Raw genomic sequence first — 19,487 nt, 5'->3', positions numbered from 1 at the left:
CCTTCCAATGAATATTTAGGACTGATTTCCCTTAGGACTGACTGGTTTGACCTCCTTGCTGTCCAAGGAGATTCTCAACAGTCTTCTCCAGCACCACAGTTCAAAAGCATCAATCCTTCAGCACTTAGCCTTCTTTATGGTCCAACTCTCAAATCTGTACATGACTACTGGCAAAACCAAAGCTTTGACTAGTCAGACCTTTGTTGGCAAAATGATGCCACTGCTTTTCAATATGCTATCTAGGTTTGTCATAGCTTTCAAATTTCATGGTTGTAGTCACCATCCACAGTGATTTTACAACCCAGAGCTCAGCAGTCTGGACTGGAGAATTCCAAAGCCAGAGGCTTAGATAAGTATGCACTTAGCCACGGGCAGTGGACATCCAACCCCACCTTGCCTGCCAGCAGACACAGGTAGCACTTCTTGCAAACTAGAAACTTCACAATAGCTACCACTCCACATGGTCCACCTTACAATTCAGAAATGTGTCTTTGGCACTGTAACCTCATTTGGCATTTCAGACCTTGAATTTTAGCTTTCTTCTCTGACCCTCCACTCCCTTGCCCTCCTCACATCTTTCCTCATGGGAAAATGGCAAAAGAACTATTGCCTTCTGACCAGGAGGCCCATGGGTTAAAGCCGGTCCTCAGGGTGGACCTCTTGGGAGCACCATCACCCTAAGCCTGGCATGTGGGTGGATCCCACAGACCTGAGAGGGGAGAGAGGTGCTAACTTTCTCACTGAGCCACTGATGCTGGAGTCGCCAGCCCTGCTCCGTAATTATACCAAGAGTGGGGCCTCTGACTGGTGTGCAAGTTCCCAGGGAGAAGCAGGGCAGGAAATCTGACCATTCAGTGACCACAAACCATTCTGTGCTCTGAAACCTGCACTCTGAAACCCGTGCGCCCTCCAGCGTGGGGTGAGAGCTGCCTCTGAGGGGCAGTTGGGGGAATTAACCAGATAATGAGCATGAAGGTAGCTGCATAACTCTTAGGTGCTAGGAATGCCAATCTCTCCCCTCTCTCTCTGCTCCCCAGCCTCACCCTCAACATCTCCTTCAGAAGATAGGGTTGGGGTCACTTTGGAATTGGCTGGGCCCCTGTGATCTGCCCTTCTGAGCTCCACTTTCTGAGGCGGATGTTGGATGAGCAGGGAGCAGGAGAGCTCAACTCAAATGAGCTGAACATCCCTCAGTGAGACAACAAACTCCTGACTTAGGACAGTTGGACTTAGAATTTTTGGACTTTAAGAGGATGTGAAAGTGACGTGCATTCAGTAGAAACGGTACTTTTGAATTTTGATCTCTTTTTCCCAGGTTGGCAGTATGCATAGATCCTCTCTCTTGATGCTACCCCTTGATCACGATATACTTTCAGCCATTCTCTACCCAGCCAACTATCCAACTTTTCACTTGCAGTGCAGTATTCAATGGGGCTTCCCTGGTGGCTCAGGGTAAAGAATCCGCCTGCAAGACAGAAGACCCAGGTTCGATCCATGGGTCGGGAAGATCCCCTGGAGAAGGGCATGGCAACCCACTGCAGTATTCTTGCCTGGAAAATCCCATGGACAGAGAAGCCTACAGTCCATGGGGTCCTAAAGAGTGGGACATGACTGAGTGACTGAACACACAGGCATGCATGCAAGCTGATGGAAGTGTTTTGAGCACACTTCAGGTAGACGGGGCTAAGTTGTGATTGTTTGATAGCTGAGGTTTCTTATTCAGTGCATTTTCAAACTACTACATTTTCAACTTATAATGGATTCATGGGGACGTCAATGATTGGGACAGATGCCACAGTGAAGCTTCAGAGGAGCAGGGACGGGGCAGAGGGAGTCCTACTCTGAGCTAGTGGCTCTCAACCTTGGCTGCACGTTGAAACCTTCCAGTTCAGTTCAGTTCAGTCACCCAGTCATGTCCAACTCTTTGCAACCCCACAGACTACAGCACACCAGGCTTTCCTGCCCATCACCAACTCCTGGAGCTTGCTCAAACTCATGTCCATTGAGTTGGTGATGCCATCCAACCGTCTCACCCTGTGTTGTCCCCTTCTCCTCCTGCCTTCAATCCTTCCCAGCATCAGGGTCTTTTCCAATGAGCTGGTTCTCTTGATGAGCTTTTAAAAATACAGGTGTCTCTGTCCTGTTCCCAGACATTCAACTTGAGTTGGCCAAAGTTATAAAACAGCAAAGTGTGAGGAAAGAATAGGACAGTAAGTAAACACAAAGGGAGAGCCTTTGTTGAGCAAAGTCTTTCAAGGTAACACAGGAGAGTCTCTTTGGTTCCCTCGCCTTCACCAAGCGGCATTCCTGCATTCCTGCAGGCCAAGTCACTGGATGGCATGCCGAGTGTCTGGCTAGGTCACTGTCATAAATACTTGCCTTCTCTGTGGTAACCAACATGATCGCAAGTGATTCTCTATATGGATCCACTGTAAGCAAAAGAGGCTTTGTGGAACTGGCTATTTAGGAGATTGAAATACATACAAACACACACACACACACACTAATACATAGGAAACATCAATAGATGGATCTGATGTCCAGAATCTAGGACTCTCTAGACATCCCAGAAACTGCACCATATGTCCACCCACTCCTCCAAGCCTATCAAAAGGTCTGCAGGGCCAGCAACCCCCTCCAGAGAAAGTCACTATTACAGTTTCAGATTTTCTGGGGGTACCACTCAGAAAGCCACTTTCTTTCCTGATCTGGAATGAAATCAATTAGGACAGACATGTAAGAAAACCAAAAAGGTCGGGAGCACCTCCCATGGCCCACTGACCTCTCAGCGTTGTTATCGTACTGGTCCCCATTTCCCCAGAGCCACGCTGATCCATGACCTGTCCCCTCTCCTCCCAGCCCTTCATTTCCCCAGGAGCCAGCAGTGGTCAGAGTGACCAGTAGGCAAGTCGGGCTTGATGCTCCCTCTGCCTTTCACTCATTTATTCACTCATTCATTCATGTTTCATCAATCCAACCAACAGTCTTCTTCCACTGAACAACTCTTTATGAAGAGACATCACCCATATTGCACCAGAGTGATCTTTTTGAAAAACAAAAGGCTAACTCTACCTTCCTTTGGGCCACCTCCACTGGCTCCCTCGCCCTTGGGGTCAGGAGGAAGCTCAGTGGTGGCACTCCATCCTACCCCCTCCCTCCCTTGACACATCACCCCACGCTGCTCCAGTGTGCCCTAGGACGTTGACTGCTTTCAGCTCTTATAGTTCCTGGTTTCCCTCACCTGTGGCTCAGATGGTAAAGAATCCACTTGGAATGCAGGAGACCCAGGCTCGATCCCTGGGATGGGAAGATCCCCTAGAGAAAGGAATAGCAATCCATTCCAGTATTCTTGCCCGGAGAATCCCATGGACTGAGGAGCCTGGTGGGGTACAGTGCATGGGGTTGTAAAGAGTTGGGCACGACTGAGCACTTTCGCTTTCACTTTTCTCCCTCACCTGGGGCTTCTTTCCACCTGCCTCCTCACCTGGAACTCTCCTCTCCCCCATCTCCTCCTACTCTCACTCACGATTACAAATCACACCACAGACCATCAGAAAACCTCCCACGTTCATGGCTGGGCCCGAGCAAGCCTCTCCCTCCCTATTGGCTGCTCTTGGAAGAATCTCCCTTTCAACTTCTATCTCAGTCTCTGCTCACTCTCTTTCTTCAAGTAAGAGTCACAGACACTGCTGTGCCACGGAAAACACATGATAAGCAATGGGGATTCTCCTCCAACTGCTAAAGCAGCCCTTTTTCCCTTCACAGTCAAAACCCAGGCCCACGCTAAGGCTCCATCCTTGACCGTGCCTCTGTCGAGAGGTCCCCCAAGAACTCAGACTTTCTGCAGACAGACGGTAACGTAATACAGCAGTCCCAAAAGCAGATGTAAACACTGCTGGGGGGTTGGGAAGAGAGAGTCCCGATTCATAGAGAGCCAAAACGTTAGTGGGAAACGCCAGAGGATTAGAGTGACAAGCTGAGGTCTGCCTACCAGTAACTCAACCCCAATCCAACTTGATTTCCTAGGCTTGCTAATAGACCACAATCTAAAATATCTTTCTCTCTGTTCTCTCTCTCTCACACACACACCGGGAGACAAGAACATGGAATAAATACAGTGAAGGTTTCCTGGATGATCACTGGCATGCTAAGAAAGAAAGAGAAAAAGAAAAGAATGGGAGAGTGAGTTATGAAAAGCAACTTTTCCCCCATTTGAATCTACAGCCATCAAAAGTCTTAGATACTTTATACTGTGCCAGTGTTTTTTTCATTGGACTGTTCCCAACTAGACATATTACTTGGTATTTTATTGAGCAGTAAAATAGGTAAATGGTAAAATAGTAAATAATAAAATAGTTAATCTTGTTAGAAATTTTTAAAATTACTACCAAGTCTGAATATTTTCTATTTGCTAAAACGTGATATGACTATATAAATTGTCAGCTGAGTAATTCAAAGAAAGTCACAATTATTTTTTCTCTATAAATCTATACAAATGCTGCTGCTGCTGCTGCTAAGTCGCTTCAGTTGTGTCCAGCTCTGTGCGACCCCATAGACACTAGCATGCCAGGCTCCCCCGTCCCTGGGATTCTCCAGGCAAGAACACTGGAGTGGGTTGCCATTTTCTTCTCCAATGCGTGAAAGGGAAAAGTGAAAGTGAAGTCGCTCAGTCATGTCCGACTCTTGGCAACCCCATGGACGGCAGCCTACCAGGCTCCTCCATGGGATTTTCCAGGCAAGAGTACTGGAGTGGGTCGCCAGTGCCTTCTCCACTATACAAATGGGTGACCTTTTAAAATCTGAAAAACTGTAATTTTTATTTGGCTAAAAGCTAATGGATTTCTGTATCCTTTTATGTGATAGAATGTGTAAATAAATAAAATTGAAAATAGAAAGAAAATAGAAGGAAAAAAAAAAGTCTTAGATACTTTAAAATCAACTCCATAAAGGCAATGGTAGAATGAACTCTAACATGAAAGAATCTTAGATCTGAGCTATAACCTACATGAGAAAACTAATGTAGTTTCTTTTGGGAAAACTCCTCGACTCAACACTATGCAGGTGTGTTTTTGGAAGGATGGTCCAGGAGAGAAGCAGCGGGCAGAAACCTCCTGAAAGCCAATCATCTCCTCATACTGTACAGCACCCACCGTGACTCTGGGGCAGTTCTCACCCTCTCGCCGTGTGTGGGGCTGTCAGGACAGGACCATACCTTGAGACGTCCTCCCTGCAGCGGATGCAAGAGGCACTCTGGCTCTACTGGTCCTTGACAAGGTGGAGACGAGGCGCCATCTCCCACTGCGTGTAAACGTGGGATGCGATGCCCGGTGTCATCAAAACTGACAATGGAGTCACAGGGAGCTGCCAGATCCCTGATCCCGGCTCAGAGCCTGTTGGCAGCAATCTCAGGAGTCACTCACCAAACCCTGGGCTTTCTGAAAGCAGACCTGCTCAAGCTGTCTACACTTGTTTTCCCCCATCACCCTGCCTACAGGGGCTCCTTATTCCCCAAACCCCCAAAGCCTCTGAGGTCCCGGCCACTCACACGCCAAGTACCAACGTATCTTGTCCTGCCCTGTGGCCTGTTTCTTTGTAGGTCTGTCCTGACTCCCAGCTAGACTGCAAGGCTCCTGAAGGCAGCACCTAGCCTTCCTCCTCTTGGGAATCTACAGGGCACCCAGGTACCCAACAGGGTCATTAAGGAGAGGCAGGAGGCCCCCTTCAAATACCATTTTTGTTAAGCAGATAAGAAAAATACCCAACAGATGTGTTATGTTTTTTATTTATTTTTTTTTTTTGTAAAGGAACTACAACCTCATTTATTACACGTAAATCTTGAACTAGTCTCCATTTACCATTTGATTTCTTTATACCCAAAATAGGAGTGTTGCAAGGACTGTTACAGGGAATTAATAGTCCCTGTTCTTTTAAATTTTCAAATTTTCATTTAAATTTTTCAAATTTTCTTTTCAAAATGCTAGACCCGCAGATTTTCCAGGGCATGGACCTTGCTCAGTATATCCCTCCCCAAAAGGGGTGAGGGAGATTCTGGCACGATCAGAAACTCATGTGAAAATAGCACAGAATCCCAGTTGCAAGATAAAGAATAACTGAAATAATACCTTTTGGCTCGTCCAGACAGTCCCATTACGGAAGCAGATCAGGAAGAAAGTGGGCCAGGGGCTTCAGTAAGCACAGAGTAAGTTGCCCCAGTATCTAAAAGGCAATCGACAGATTGACCCCCCACAATTATTAATACCTGGGGTTCCTCAGGTGTAATTAGGTCGGGAGCTTGTGTGGGGACCCCCGGGCACCTTCAGTCCTGATTGTCTTGAGAGTCTGACCCCGGAGACCTACACCTCTGAGGGCAATCTCTCTTCCAGTGTGGTCCTTTGCAGACCGGACATGGAGCCAGGGGCGGCTTAGATGCCTGAGGGCAATCCCGCTTGAGGTGCCCCTCCTTTCCACAGTAATAGCAAGCCCATCCCTTTTCACCTGGGTCCCTCTGGGCATTTTTCTCTGGCTGCTTAAGAGTGTTTTCATAGCCATTTCGAAGGCTTCCACCTTTTCCTTTGTCTTTCTTTGCCCTTCTTTCTTTTCCTCATATTCCCTACCATAATAGACCATCTGAGCCAGTTGTAACAGAGTATCTAAAGACTGATTTGGTCCATACGCCCGTTTTTGTAGATTATGGCAGATATCTGGAGCCGACTGAGTGATAAATCTATCTTTTAAGATCACTTTTCCTTCTTCACTTTTGGGATCAATCTCAGTGAATCTGATTGAAGAGCTTCTCTTAGTCTATCTAGGAATTTACCAGGAGCTTCCTTCTCCTCCTGTTCTATGTCGGCCAATTTACTATAGTTTAAAGGCTTAGAACGCGCCTGCCTGAGTCCTTCAAGAATACATCTGACAAAATGACTCTGATCCCATCTTCCTTTAGCTGAGTTGTAGTCCCAGTCTGGTTCTATAGTTGGGACCACCTGATTCCCAGTGGGGAGGGCCTCTATCTCATCCTCCCTCTTCCCTACTGATTCATTACCAAGCCATTCATCTCCATAAGCAACTGCTTTTCCCAAAACTCGAGTCTTGAGTCAGGAGTCAGCGTTTGTCCCAAGATATACATCACATCCTTCCAAGTAAGGTCATAAAGCAGAGTAACACCTTTAAAAGCTCTAATATATTTTTCTGGGTCCTCTAAATAGTCTCCCAGATCCTCCTTGATTCTTTGTATTTCTTGATAAGAAAAAGTCTTATTAACTCTCATAGACTGATTATTTCTCCCGGTGGGTGTTTCATAAAGAGGCAACAGCTTGTGTGGCTGTTCCTCAGTCTCTCTGGCTGTTCTGAGCATATGGTCCCAGGGATAGACTGGAGAAACCTGTTTTTCTTTTTCTCTTTGTCTCCTGTCCTCCATCTCATCTCTTACTTCGATGGTCTGAATTTCTACTGAAACCAGAGTAGTCTGAGGTCGTACTGAGACAGGAGTTGTTTGGACTTCCACGTGTGCGGTTTGAATCTCAGTTTGGATTTCCACTGAGACCAAGGCAACCCTTCTAAGGGGGGTTCTCTGGCTTTCAGTTAGCTCAGCTTGGAGTCCTGGGTACGGGGGCAAAGTAGGAGGACAGGAGGGAGCTGAAGGTTTCACGCCCAAATCTATACCCTTAGGACATAAGTCTGGCATATTTTGCAGAGAGAAAAAGGGCAACACATATGCTACTTCTACCCACTTCCCTTGTTCCTTACAGAACCGGTCTAATTGTAAAACAGTATTATACTTCAGACCCTCCAACCGGCCACCATTCGCCGTCCTCCAATGGATACCGTGGCCATGCAGTATTGCATAGGAAGACCAGGTGTGTCTTCTTTAAGCCCTTGGGATCAAATCTATCCCAGCTTTTCAAGATACAGTTCAAAGGAGTGAGGCTGGAATTGTTAGCTCCCATCTTGTCCTGAAGTATCCCAGACGAGCCCCCAAGATGAAAGGTTGTTGTTGAATTATGACGCCGGGATTCTTGGCCCCCGGAGGAGAAGAATTCAATCCAGGGCCAGAGACATGGCTTGATTGCTCAGAGCTTTTGTGTAATAAAGTTTTATTAAAGTATAAAGGAGATAGAGAAAGCTTCTGACATAGGCATCAGAAGGGGGTAGAAAGAGTACCCTGTTATGTTTTTTAAAACCTCCTTCTAAATTCCAAAAGAAGTCACTTAATAAGGACCTGATGTCTGTTCTCTTTCTGCTGGTATCTGGACCGATTAAAAACAGGATGTGAAAAGAAAAAAAAAGTGCCGAGGAGCTCATTGAGCAGGAGGGACTCCTAGAGGACAGGAGTGGACAGTAGGTGGCAGTCTGTCCCTGTGTCAACAGTGGTCACAGACAGGACACAGCGCAGACTTGAGAAGAGGCTCTGAAGAGCTTCAGGCGGACGCACTTCCCCTGCCTGAGCCAACGAAAGCCAAGAGCAGGGCGACTGCTGGAAAGCACACTCGTGAGCACACACACCTGTACATCTGCCCAGACCCAATGCCAGAACAACACGCACCTTCCGCAAGCTCTCTCCGGGAAGAACCAAGAGCTCCCATCACAACCGACTCTGAGCATCCCTCACCTGAGGCTTGGTCTGGCCTGGGGAACTCAGGGAGGAGAAGACCACTGTCCTACAGCAGAAGAGAAGACCCTCATGGATCCTCCAGCCTGCTGCTGCTCAAAAGGATTCCCTATCATTACTCGCATCAGCAAACAACACTCCAGCCAAGAGCCCTGCATTTGACTGTCCGTGCTCATCCCGCCCCTCCCTGGAGCCCAGTGATACGAGCCAAAATATGTTTAGTATATGGCACGTGGTCCATTGCCCTCAGCAGCTCCCAGACCCTGGAGCTCAGAGCTGCAGTATTCATCTCTTCAGCTTCTCCAGCGTCGAGCACATGGCCTGAGACTTGTCAGCCAACAATAGGCTGTTCAATGAATAACCTTTTTTAAAAAAGTTAATTTTAATTGGAGGATAATTGCTTTACAACACTGCATTGGCTTCTGCCATGAATAATCTTTGAACGTGTTTCCATTAAGTCTAGAGACGTTGCTGTTGTTTAGTCGCAAATTCCTACTCTTTGTGATCCCAGGGACTGTAGCCCACCAGACTCCTCTGTCCATGGAATTCTCTAGGAAAGAATACTGGAGTGGGTTGCCATTTCCTTCTCCACGGATCTTCTCAACCCAGGGATTGAACCTGAGTCTCCTGCATTGGCAGGCGGGTTCTTTATGGCTGAGCCACCTGGGAAGCCCCAATTCTTCTGTCATGAAAACCCATATTTGCAGAAGGACTTGGCAGACTAAGACAGGGGAGGGGAGGAGGAGGTCTCTAAAGAGAGCAAGAACAGCCCTTCCTGGTGAGCAGGGCGTAAGCTTCCCAATCTCAGCCTCGGGACAGGCCAAAATGGGACACAGGACACGACTCTGGACCCATGGAAAGGCACGTCACCTCTCTGTGCCTGGCCTCTCACTGCTAGACTCCCTGATGACCTGTTGTGCATTCACTCACCCAACACATGTCAAGGGGTTGGGGACACAGAGATGAAAAGATCAGATCCCTTTCTTTGCAGTGCTCATCTTCTAGTGAGAAGACAGGGATGTAGGAAGGATGCCAGGAGAAAGGGATGGTGAATCAAAGATGTGAAAAGTGTTAGTGTTAGTATTTCAGTCATGTCTGACTCTTTGCGACCCCATGGACTGTAGCCCACCAGGCTCCATAGTCTTCTCCAGGCAAGAATACTGGAGAGGGTTGCCATTCCTTTCTCCAGGGGATCTTCCCAACCCAGGGATTGAACCCAGGTCTCCTGCATTGCTGGCAGATTCTTCACTTGGTCTGAGCCACCAGGGAAGCCCTAGAGTGAAAGTGTTAGTTGCTCAAAAAATGAAAGGTTGAAGGATGCTTTCAATATCCCTGGTGGGGAAAGGAGAGCCTTTTAAGTCCAACATACACACAGAATTACCCTCCACGGCCATCGCAAATTCAAGAACAGAGGTATATTTCTGCCACCCGTATCCTCTTATGATCTGAAGACGTTTCCTTCTACATTGAAGCCATACATTAATCCATCCATCCAGGCGTTTCTACTAAACCTCAGTTCCCATAGTTAGTGATGTGCCAAGAAAGGTTTAGCGGATCATTGAAGCCTCCGGGAGCCCTTCAGTCTCCACGGAGCACAGGAGGAAATGGGACCTGATGTAGAGCAGAGACTCCCCAAACTGTCAGAGGCGGAGTCTGGGGTCCTTCCTCATGGTTCAGGATCTTTCCGACTTTGCTCACTGAAATCAGCTGCCCATTTTATCTCACATAAACCTCTCCCGACGCTTCCAACTCCCAATCCAAGACCTGCCACAAATCTGGCAAGCTTGCTCTTCAGCACTTTATAAACATGCTCTCCTCCATATGTTCAAGAACTTATCTGGCGTCACATAACTTCATTTCCTCCTCCACCCCCTCCGCATCTCTGCACATAAGTCCTCCAAGAGCACTAGGGATGCTCGGAAATCCCCAGGCAGGGGCCACAGAGAGGCTTGGGGAGCAGCAGAGTCATGGAACGTGTGAACTGTCACGATGGGCAGGGGCCTTTTGACCTTCCAGTGAATCCAACTCCTTCTTTTTCCACAAGAGGAAACAGAGGCCCATGGAGGGAGCATGGTTTGCTCAAGGTTGCACGGCTAGTTTGAGTCCTTCTCAAGGAGAGGTGCCCTGGAGAAGGAAATGACACCCTACCTGAGTATTCTAGCCTGGGAAATCCCACAGACAGAGGAGCCTGGTGAGCTACAGTCCATGCAGCCACAGAGAGTCAGATGTGAGAGTCGGATGTATGGAGCTGCGTGCAACAAGAGATGAGATGAGCTGTTCAAGGAGGAACAAGGTGGGTATCAGGAGGGCTGGGGTACTTCCTATCCTGGAACACACGTGTTGGGAAACAAGTGGCTCCCAGAGCTGTATTTTCCCTCCTGGACCCAGTGAAAGCATGGGATGGATGAGCCCCATCAGGAGGGGGTCCACTGGACACAGAATGGAAATAATCCCAGACTAGGAACTTGAACTCTATTCCCTAAGGGACGATCTGGAGCCAGAGGGGGAGGATATTTTTAAATGCCAGGGGTTCAGACCTAAAAACAGAGAGAACACAGAGCGGGGGGAGGGGGCGCAAGACCCAGCTCTCTGTCACAAAAATAATAGGGCTATTACAAAGAAGAAAGCATCCTCCTACACATGGAACATCATTTTAAACAAAGTGAACACGAATCTTTTGAACACCCACAATTGCACAGGCATTAGGTGAATGTTGTATATTTACAAGCACATTGCAAATACCTTTCAGCAACAGAACAAAGTCATTCTCATTCATCACTTTGAAAACGTGTGTATGGTAATGGGGATGGGAAAGTCAGTGGAGGGAGAAAAGACAAGAGCCTGAAGTCACACCCTCACACCCTCCAGGGATGGCAATATGCACCCTGAGAACCTCCTTGGCTCCCCTACTTTTGTGACTGCCCAGAGAAGGGCATGCAGCAAGCAAGTGCCAGGGATGGGGGACCCTACAACTGCTCTGCTTTACATCAAGCAGAGCCTGGGGACCCCAGTCTTTGGCAGCAACTCCCGCCTTCAACCTGTCAGCAAGAAATCTATGTTTGGTCTCAGTATACATGGAGGGAATTCCCAGTCCTTCAAGGACTGCGGGGTCTCCAAATTCTGAAGAGCCCTCATGTTGTTCTTTATCCTCTTTCACTCTGACTTTGTGTAACCCTCATCACAGGTCTCAAGGACGCTGGGACCCACCACCTCTCGTGGGTGAGCGGATCAAAACCAGATGTCTGACTCCAACCTTATAGAGTTTACAAGGAGGCGACTGTGGCTTAAATCAATACCCCCATTCTGGAAGGGCAGATTCCCTTGTCAGCAGGATGGGAAGCACAGGGGGAGGGCAAAAGGAGCTCAGACAGACCTGACATGCTTTCCAGCAGGTGGCCAGAAAGCCTCAACATTTGTCTTGCAGGTGAAAATGAACCTTCATGTGGAGCAGGCTACCCTGTGGGGGCGACAGGCTTTGCAGGGGATATCAAGCAACCCCCACCTGGATGACATCATGGAATGCAGAAACAGAATCTGACTGGCAGGTGACGGACTTGGAATGGCCACGGGTTTCAGGCTACAAAGTCCGCACATGGAGATCTTAAGCAGACCCCTTAACCTCACATAACCTCATTCTCCCTAGCTGCAGAAGAGATTATTTTGGGCTCTGAGTAACACCATGCGATATTTGCAGTAACGCCTGGTGTCCAGCAAGTACTTAAACATTAACTATCGCCCTCATCAATCATTTTCAAAGTGAGTACTTCTTGTAGTCAGAATCACTGATTCTAACAGGCATTCACATGGATGCTGGACGAGTAGCATCAGGTCTACCAGAAAGCCAAACCCCACCCCTTCCAGCTCTGTACACACTGTGCAGGCAGAGCCAACTTCAAGAACATTCTTGGCCAAAACAAAATGCTATGACAAATTCTCCACAAGCTTTTCTGCCTTTGACTCAGCCATTTCCCAAAGATTTAAAAAAAAAAAAAGGAGCTCATTGAGGAAACGCCAAGATGCACTCTAACCAAAGCACTTTAGCACTGATGAAGGAAGACACTGAAGCTACTGTAAAATCCTCCGATGGTGCAACTGGGATGGACTTTGAGATCCTCTAGATCAAGCTCTCCACTGACAGATGGGTACGTCCAGGCCTGGGTCACAAAGCAACAGCTGACTAGTGACTGGCAGTAAGTTGGTCCCCTACCTCCAAGTCAGCAGGCTTTCTGCTGCCCTGGGCTGCTTAAGATGACCTTGGCCTGGGAGTCTTTTGAGCTCAGTATGGTCTTGGATCAGCAAGAACCTCAATCCTTTCAAAAATCCCCAACCAAACAAACCCACAGGAGGTCTGGGACTCAACAGACACTTTTTCTGGAGATGCTGCTGAAAAGCGAGCCATCACAACAGACCACACCAAATTTCACTTCAAGATCCTTCTTCAGGGAAACCATACAGCCAGCCAGAGGTCAGTCCTGGGAGGATTCCCAGAGACAGACAGCTTCTGGGGGTTTCCAGTTAAGACTGCTTGAGAAGGACCATGACACAGATGTGGACACAAAACAGCCCATGCATTCTCACCACTCAGGGGTGGGTGCACACTTAGTCCCTTGGTGTTTTTAGGTAGGAGGAAAGGTTGATGTATGGAAAACTATCAGCAACAACAAGAAAAGACTTTTAAGATCTTGGTCCATCTACATGTGCTTTCATAGGTTCTAAAGCGAGTCTTCTGGAAGACTTCCTTTGTCCAGCCTCAATCTTAATAGAAATCTGTTCAGGTAAGAATGAGGCTCCATCTGCACTGACCTCATACTTCCTAAAAGCTCACACATCCTCCATCCCCAGATACAAATGATCTGGAAAAAAAAATAAAGCTGCTCCCAGCTTCTTCCACAAGCTGGCTCTTCTGCAAGACACAATACAATGCCCATTCAATCTGAGCCAGGCACCCACACACCTGCCACCCATATCACAAGGTCTGGGAATGCTTCCTACCCACCCAGGGCCCCTCCTATGCCCCCATGCCCCCACCCCACACACAGCCCCATCCTCCTCTCTTTCTGCTCATGCCTATCCACACACAAACTACATCCACAGCCCTTATCATCAGCCCCGTCAGGTCTTAGGCTGGTCTCCAGTCGATCTGGTCCTTTTCCAACAGACCCAATTTTAAAGAACGCTAAATCAAAAACCCTAGCAACGATCACTGGCTCAATGTCCCCACCACCAGAAACTGCCTGCCTCATTAAGGAGTAAAACAGCAGCTGGGGAAGGTTGGGAAGCAGGGTGGTGGGTGCATTCCAGCCAACACGTGGATTTACATTCCTCGCAGTTAGGGAGGGAGTGCTGTAACTGCTCTGGGAAGGATCTGGAGAAGCCTGGAGCAGAAACTGCCTGCTCCATTAGCCCTCCTGGATGGAGGGGCCAAGGGGGAAGGCCTGCATATCTGATCCATTGGGGAGGGGAGCTGCGGAGATGGGAAATGTTATGTAATTAAACTCTGCTGGCCTGTCCCGCCTGGGGAATGTGAGCGCCATCAGCAGTGACCTCTTCCAATCAACTTAATTGGCCCAATCTCGCCAAGAAAAGCAACGGAATTGGTTTAGTGCCTCATGGAAATAGCTTAGCTCCTGACTATTTATGGCCACTGAACTCAAGGATGGGAGCCTGACTCTGCGCCAGCAGTTGACAGCGTGTGCTGACTTCTGGGAGGACTCGGAGGCTTGAGTGGGTTTTCTGGCCCCTCGTTCTCTGGTCTCCATTTTTGTCTCTGGGGAAAGTGGGCCACACCAACTTACTGCACTGGGTGTCTGCCATATCGCAGATCCACAGCCCGTGCCCCCTCAGGATCCACAGCCCAGAGAAAACCCGTCCTTCATGGCAACCCAGGATGCCTGGACTTTGCTTGTTAATTCTAACATGCTAAAAAACAACGACTACTTTCTCTGTTCTCAAAATCTCATTTCTTTTGGCGTCATGGTCCGCAGCAAAGGAAAATGTCTGTTTCAGATCATTACTAATGTTGATTTGTGGACCACCTTTCTTCTGAATCCTCCAAAGACCTTTCAGGAATACAGCTCTCCATCAGTAATCTTCTAGGCTTGGCTGTCTCCATTTTACGGATGAGTAAACTGAGGCGGCCACAGAAAGATCTGTTTGCGCAATGGATGAACAGCAGACACTCAGTGGACATAACATGCACTGTAAAGAGAAAGAGGTTCAGGACCCGTCTCTGCAATGGTTCACATCCATGCTAGTGCCTGTATTCAAATTGGTGTCATCTCCGAGTAAGGCTCTGTACTGCTAAACACACCAAGGTTTGACTGGGGGTGAGGCGGGGAGCACAGTGAACTTTCCTCTCATTGAGTCATAGCAGACAATATCATTTTACACAAAGAGAAATAAGAAAGGATCAGAGAGATTAGAGAACTTCCCTGAAATCACCCTGCTCCAAAGTGGCAGAACTGGATTGGAACCGAGGCATTCCCAATGGGAAGCCTTCCATCTCCACCACACCATCCTCTCACCGCTGCGAGAGCCTTTGCCCAAGGCTCAGACCCTGTATCAACCCTCTTCCAAAGAGGAATTTCCTCTACAGATAAGGTAGAACCTCAAAATGGCACACCTGTCATTTCAGGAATTCAAATTTGAGTCAAATACAAGAGGTTTGTTTATGCCCTTTCAGCAACAGATTTTTACAAGGAGGTTCTAGGTCAGCAGGTGTGCAGCCAGAGCACACCCCTCAGCCTGCTCCATCCCAGTTACCTCCCCAGCTCCTACTGGTGTGAACCCAACCAACATCACACTCCCCTCCCTCCCCAAACGCTTCCAAAAGCCTGCAACCCTTCTTTTAACTGTAGCTTTTAAACTTTGATCCACACGATACACATTGAGCGTCCAAGATGATTTGCATCCTTCCTCGGACCCAAAGGATTCCTGCAAAAACATACATCCTACCACCCCCAGCAGAGCCAGAACATACAGCCCTCTGGTCCTTCCAGGCTAGGCTCCTCCCAGGTTCTTCATTCCAGCCCTGCAGTGTGTGTGCACACATACACGTGCACACACGTCAGCTTTCTACTCAGCTCAGAAGTCAGCCGAGACTAACACTCCCAAGCTGCATCTTCCTTGCATCTTCTTCCTGATCACTGCCTCACCCTTATGCAGCCCTACACAGGAAGCCTCATCCCTGCTGTGCTGTCAGAAACTCCACCTTCAGGTGTATATTAGGACCTGCATTCTGACCCAGCTTGCTACCCCCTCCCATTCCCAGCCCACACTCCCTGCAAGAAACAGTAACAGCCACAGCTCCCTCCTCAACACACAAAACTATCCATCATCCCTATCTTTCTACAAAACCACAGATATATTTCAAGTCAGCTTCCCTTTGACCTCCGAGATCCATAAACATCCCTCGAAACTGAATTACAGTTCTTGAAGAAACCTTTAGCACCGAGTTCTCCTGGTTCCTCCTGGCAAAACTGCAGGAGTTGGCTGAGCCCTGGGAAGATTTTTTTCTAGGGCACCATGCCATGCCCCAGAGCCCAGGAATGGGCTGAGCCTCCAGCGGGCATTTCATACATTTTAATTGATGATCAATAATAATTGGTGATGGTGAATTCCTTTATTAAGTTGAAAAACCCATTATAACCATCATAGAACATGCATCCCCACCACTAGGCATGCAGAGCACATTTCTCTGCTCACTCCAATCTTGTACGCACATCCTCACCCTGTGCCAACACACAGAAGACTTTTCCCCTTAAATGTGCATCCCTCACCCTAAGCCTTCTCCAGTCCCCCCCTCTCTGGGGTGAGGGATGCAGAGGAGGAGAAAGCGAAAAACCACTCCAGCATCTTTTTTGGCAGATGCTCCACCTCTCTAGAAGAAGTGTTCGAGCCCGCACTTTCCGGTTCCCCACAGACCCCATTCCAGCCAAATTCCCCAGGACTCATTCACAGAGTTCATACTCTGATCTTCGCAGATAATACCCACCCCCCTCCCCATCCCTTTGGTAATTGGAAAGCGCCTAGCCCAACCTTCCACACACGGCCCATCTCTGCCCCCCCCAACCCCGGCCGCCCTCCCAGACCACACCCACTCCGTGTGTCTGCGAAGGCACGCACAAGCCATCTGCTGTAACACACGTACCTCTCCTTCTGCTCTGACACTCTTAGCGGGCACAGATTTCTCATTAGTACACCTATGTGCCCACATGCTCTCACCTGCTGCTTGGCAGCCGTGTGCCCGTGAAAGAGATCCTCAGAAACAAATATTTCCACCTGCACACTGAGCAGAGGGAGAGCCAGCACTCTGATTTTCCAAACAACCTCCTTCCCTGACCAAACAGCGCCCCGGGGTCCCCGATGGCCCTCCATAGGACCCAGATCCTGTTAGCCCAGAGCCAAACCCTCCACTTCAGCTACAAAACAGTCCACAGCTGCACAAACCCGTGCGCGCTCCTACTGCAGCCCCGCAGACTTCCTTCTGTCCCCCAACACTATTCAGAGCCCCCTTTCTTACCATCTCCCCCTCTTCTAACGCCATACTCAGGCCTGAGCGTTAAAGGCCAACGCACAGGCTCTTGGATTTTCTCCCCTGAATCCTACCCCTCCACCTTCTTTGTGTAAGGGGGGGTGGGGGGCGTTAAGTGGGGGCAGGCTGAGGACATCGGTGAATTTCTGAGCTCTGGGAAAACAGAACCGACGGCAAAGTTCCCTCGCGTTACAACTTTCTCCATCCTGACGTTTGGAAGGGTGGGTTGAGATAGGCTCTAGGTTCTGCAGGGTGGGAGGGGGTATCTTTTTAGTAAAAAGCAGGTCTCCCAGCATAGTCGGTAAGCGGCTGAGTCCTGGGGTGACACCCACCCCCTTTTAGCCCGCCCCCACCCCACCCCACCCCACCCCCGAGCTCCCGCCCCCTGCTCGTCGCGCACATAAACAAGTCCAAGGCGCGCAGTCGCCAGCTCTCCAGCTCGGAGCCCTGCGCTCCGGCTGCCTCCGGGCAGCTGCCAGCACTCAGACCTCTGAACCTTCAGCCAGAGGTCGAGACCAGGCGACCTAGTTCGGAGTTTCCTGCACCTGGAAGCTCCCAGCCAGGGATCCAGCGAGAGGGATCCTAACTAGTCAGCAGCCCCCACCCGGTTCGGCGCGCGGGTCTCCGTGCCTTTGAGGAACGCAGGCTCCCAACTCCCCCAAAGAACCAGGGTCTCCTCCGCGCACCCACTCGCGCCCGAAAACCACCAGGACTGTCCCCTCCCCCACCCAGCCCCTCCTTTCCCGAGCCTTCAACTCCCAAACTTCCCAAATTTCCTTCGGAGTGTGACTTGGAGCTCTGGGGCCACGGAGCACTTTGGTCCTTGGCGGGGTGGGGGGTGGGGGGGCTCTGAAGTCCGACTTAGATGCGTCGCGCCCCGGGCCTCCCAGCCTCCTCGCACCTCCGATTCCTAGAGCTGGCCCGGAGGAACCGGACGGACTCCACAGGGATCCCCAGGCCCCCCGCGCCCGCCGCTCCCCGGCGGGGACCCAGAGGCGCGGGCCGCGCGCGCAGCTCTGACATCGGCGCCGCAGAGACCCAGGGTGGGGTGGCCACCGGCCTGCACGAGCCCCGGGGTGCAGGCTTGTTTCCCAGGAAGTCTGAGCGGAGGTAGGGGGACTCCGGCAGGTAGCCGCGCCTCGAGGAGTCTCAACTCCCCAAACTGAGAAGCGTCTCTCCAGGTCCAGAGCTCCACATCCCCTCCCCCAGCCCCGCCGGGGCCCAGAGCGGGAGAGTCGAGAGCCCTGTGCCACGGCGAACCTGGCGCCGGGGGCGCGTGCGGGGAGCGGCGGCTGCTCCCTAGCCTCCTTGGATCCTCCTGCCACCCCCTTTGTTACGGGGTGCGCGGGGAGCTCCTCTGCGCGAACAGACGGGTGTGATGATGAGGGGCTGGCGGTTCTGCCTAAGCCCTTCCTTGCCCTTCCATCGTCTCCTTTTCCCCTCGCCTCCGCCCCCCATTTCCAATCCTGGTCCCTTAAACCTGATCACTTTCCCAGATATTGGGCGGTTTCTCCGGCAGCAGCCGAGGGACGGGAGAGAGGAGGTGGGGAAGAGTGAGTGTGTGTGAGTGTGTGTATGTGTTTGAGTGTGTGTATGTGTGTGCGCGCAAGGGTAGCTGTGATCTCGCCATGGCCTGGGCAGATCCCGGCGTAAACTTCGGGAAGACAAGAGCCGGGGAAAGTGCGGGAGCGCAGCGCGATGGGGTGGGGGCGGGGTGCGGAGCCGGGGCCCCGCGCGGGTCCCCCAGTCCATCCCCCTACAGGGCCCCCGGGCCCCTGAACCTGCCCACCCAGCGCGCCCGCCTCCCCTTACCGTGGCAGAAGTAACCATGGCATCCGTGTGACTGTTTCCAGGGACGTCGACATGAAGAGAAAGGTGGACGCGAGCTCGGTCATCCAAAGTCTCCCCCACTCCGCTGCCGCCACCCCCCAGCAGGGGACAAAAAGAGCAGGAGAAAGAAAGGCGAGGGAAGAAAGTAGTTGCGCCGGGCTCTCGGGGGCCGCGCGCGGAGCTGCTCGGTAGGGAGAGGAGCCTTCAACTCTGAGTCCCGCGAACATAATCTGCGCGGTTATAACCAGCCAACCCGGCCAGATGGCTCCGCGCTCAGCGCCTTAACCCCTTCGGCGCCGCACCGCCCGCCCCCGCGCGCCGCCAGCCGCGCACGCCTGCGCCCCAGCGCCCCTCCGGCTGGGGTCCGGGGCCAGTGAGGGGACCGGGTCATTTCCCATAGAAATGGGAAGAAAAGAAAAATACTCCCACTTCCAAGGGATGTATGCTTAGATTTGCCCCCTCGATCTCCCTTTTAGAGGTCCAAGAAAAAAACAAAAACGAGATATTCAACTTTTC

At 50.4% G+C, this 19,487-nt stretch overlaps 1 protein-coding gene across 1 annotated transcript in view; it reads right to left on the bottom strand.

Annotated features, from left to right (window-relative positions):
- Positions 1-19,211, bottom strand: part of NTF3 (neurotrophin 3) — a 78,526-nt gene extending 59,315 nt beyond the window's left edge. The window contains exon 1 of the mRNA XM_040234944.1: positions 18,954-19,211. Coding sequence (XP_040090878.1) covers positions 18,954-18,971 — 18 coding nt within the window. The 5' untranslated portion in view covers positions 18,972-19,211. The remainder of the gene's footprint in view (positions 1-18,953) is intronic.
- Between the last annotated feature and the right edge of the window lie 276 nt (positions 19,212-19,487).

The sequence above is a fragment of the Oryx dammah genome, unplaced genomic scaffold (genome assembly GCF_014754425.2).
Source record: "Oryx dammah isolate SB20612 unplaced genomic scaffold, SCBI_Odam_1.1 HiC_scaffold_29, whole genome shotgun sequence".
Taxonomy (NCBI): Eukaryota; Metazoa; Chordata; class Mammalia; order Artiodactyla; family Bovidae; genus Oryx; species Oryx dammah.
Note: the sequence above shows the minus strand (reverse complement) of the source record. Positions and strands in the feature narration are given on the sequence as shown.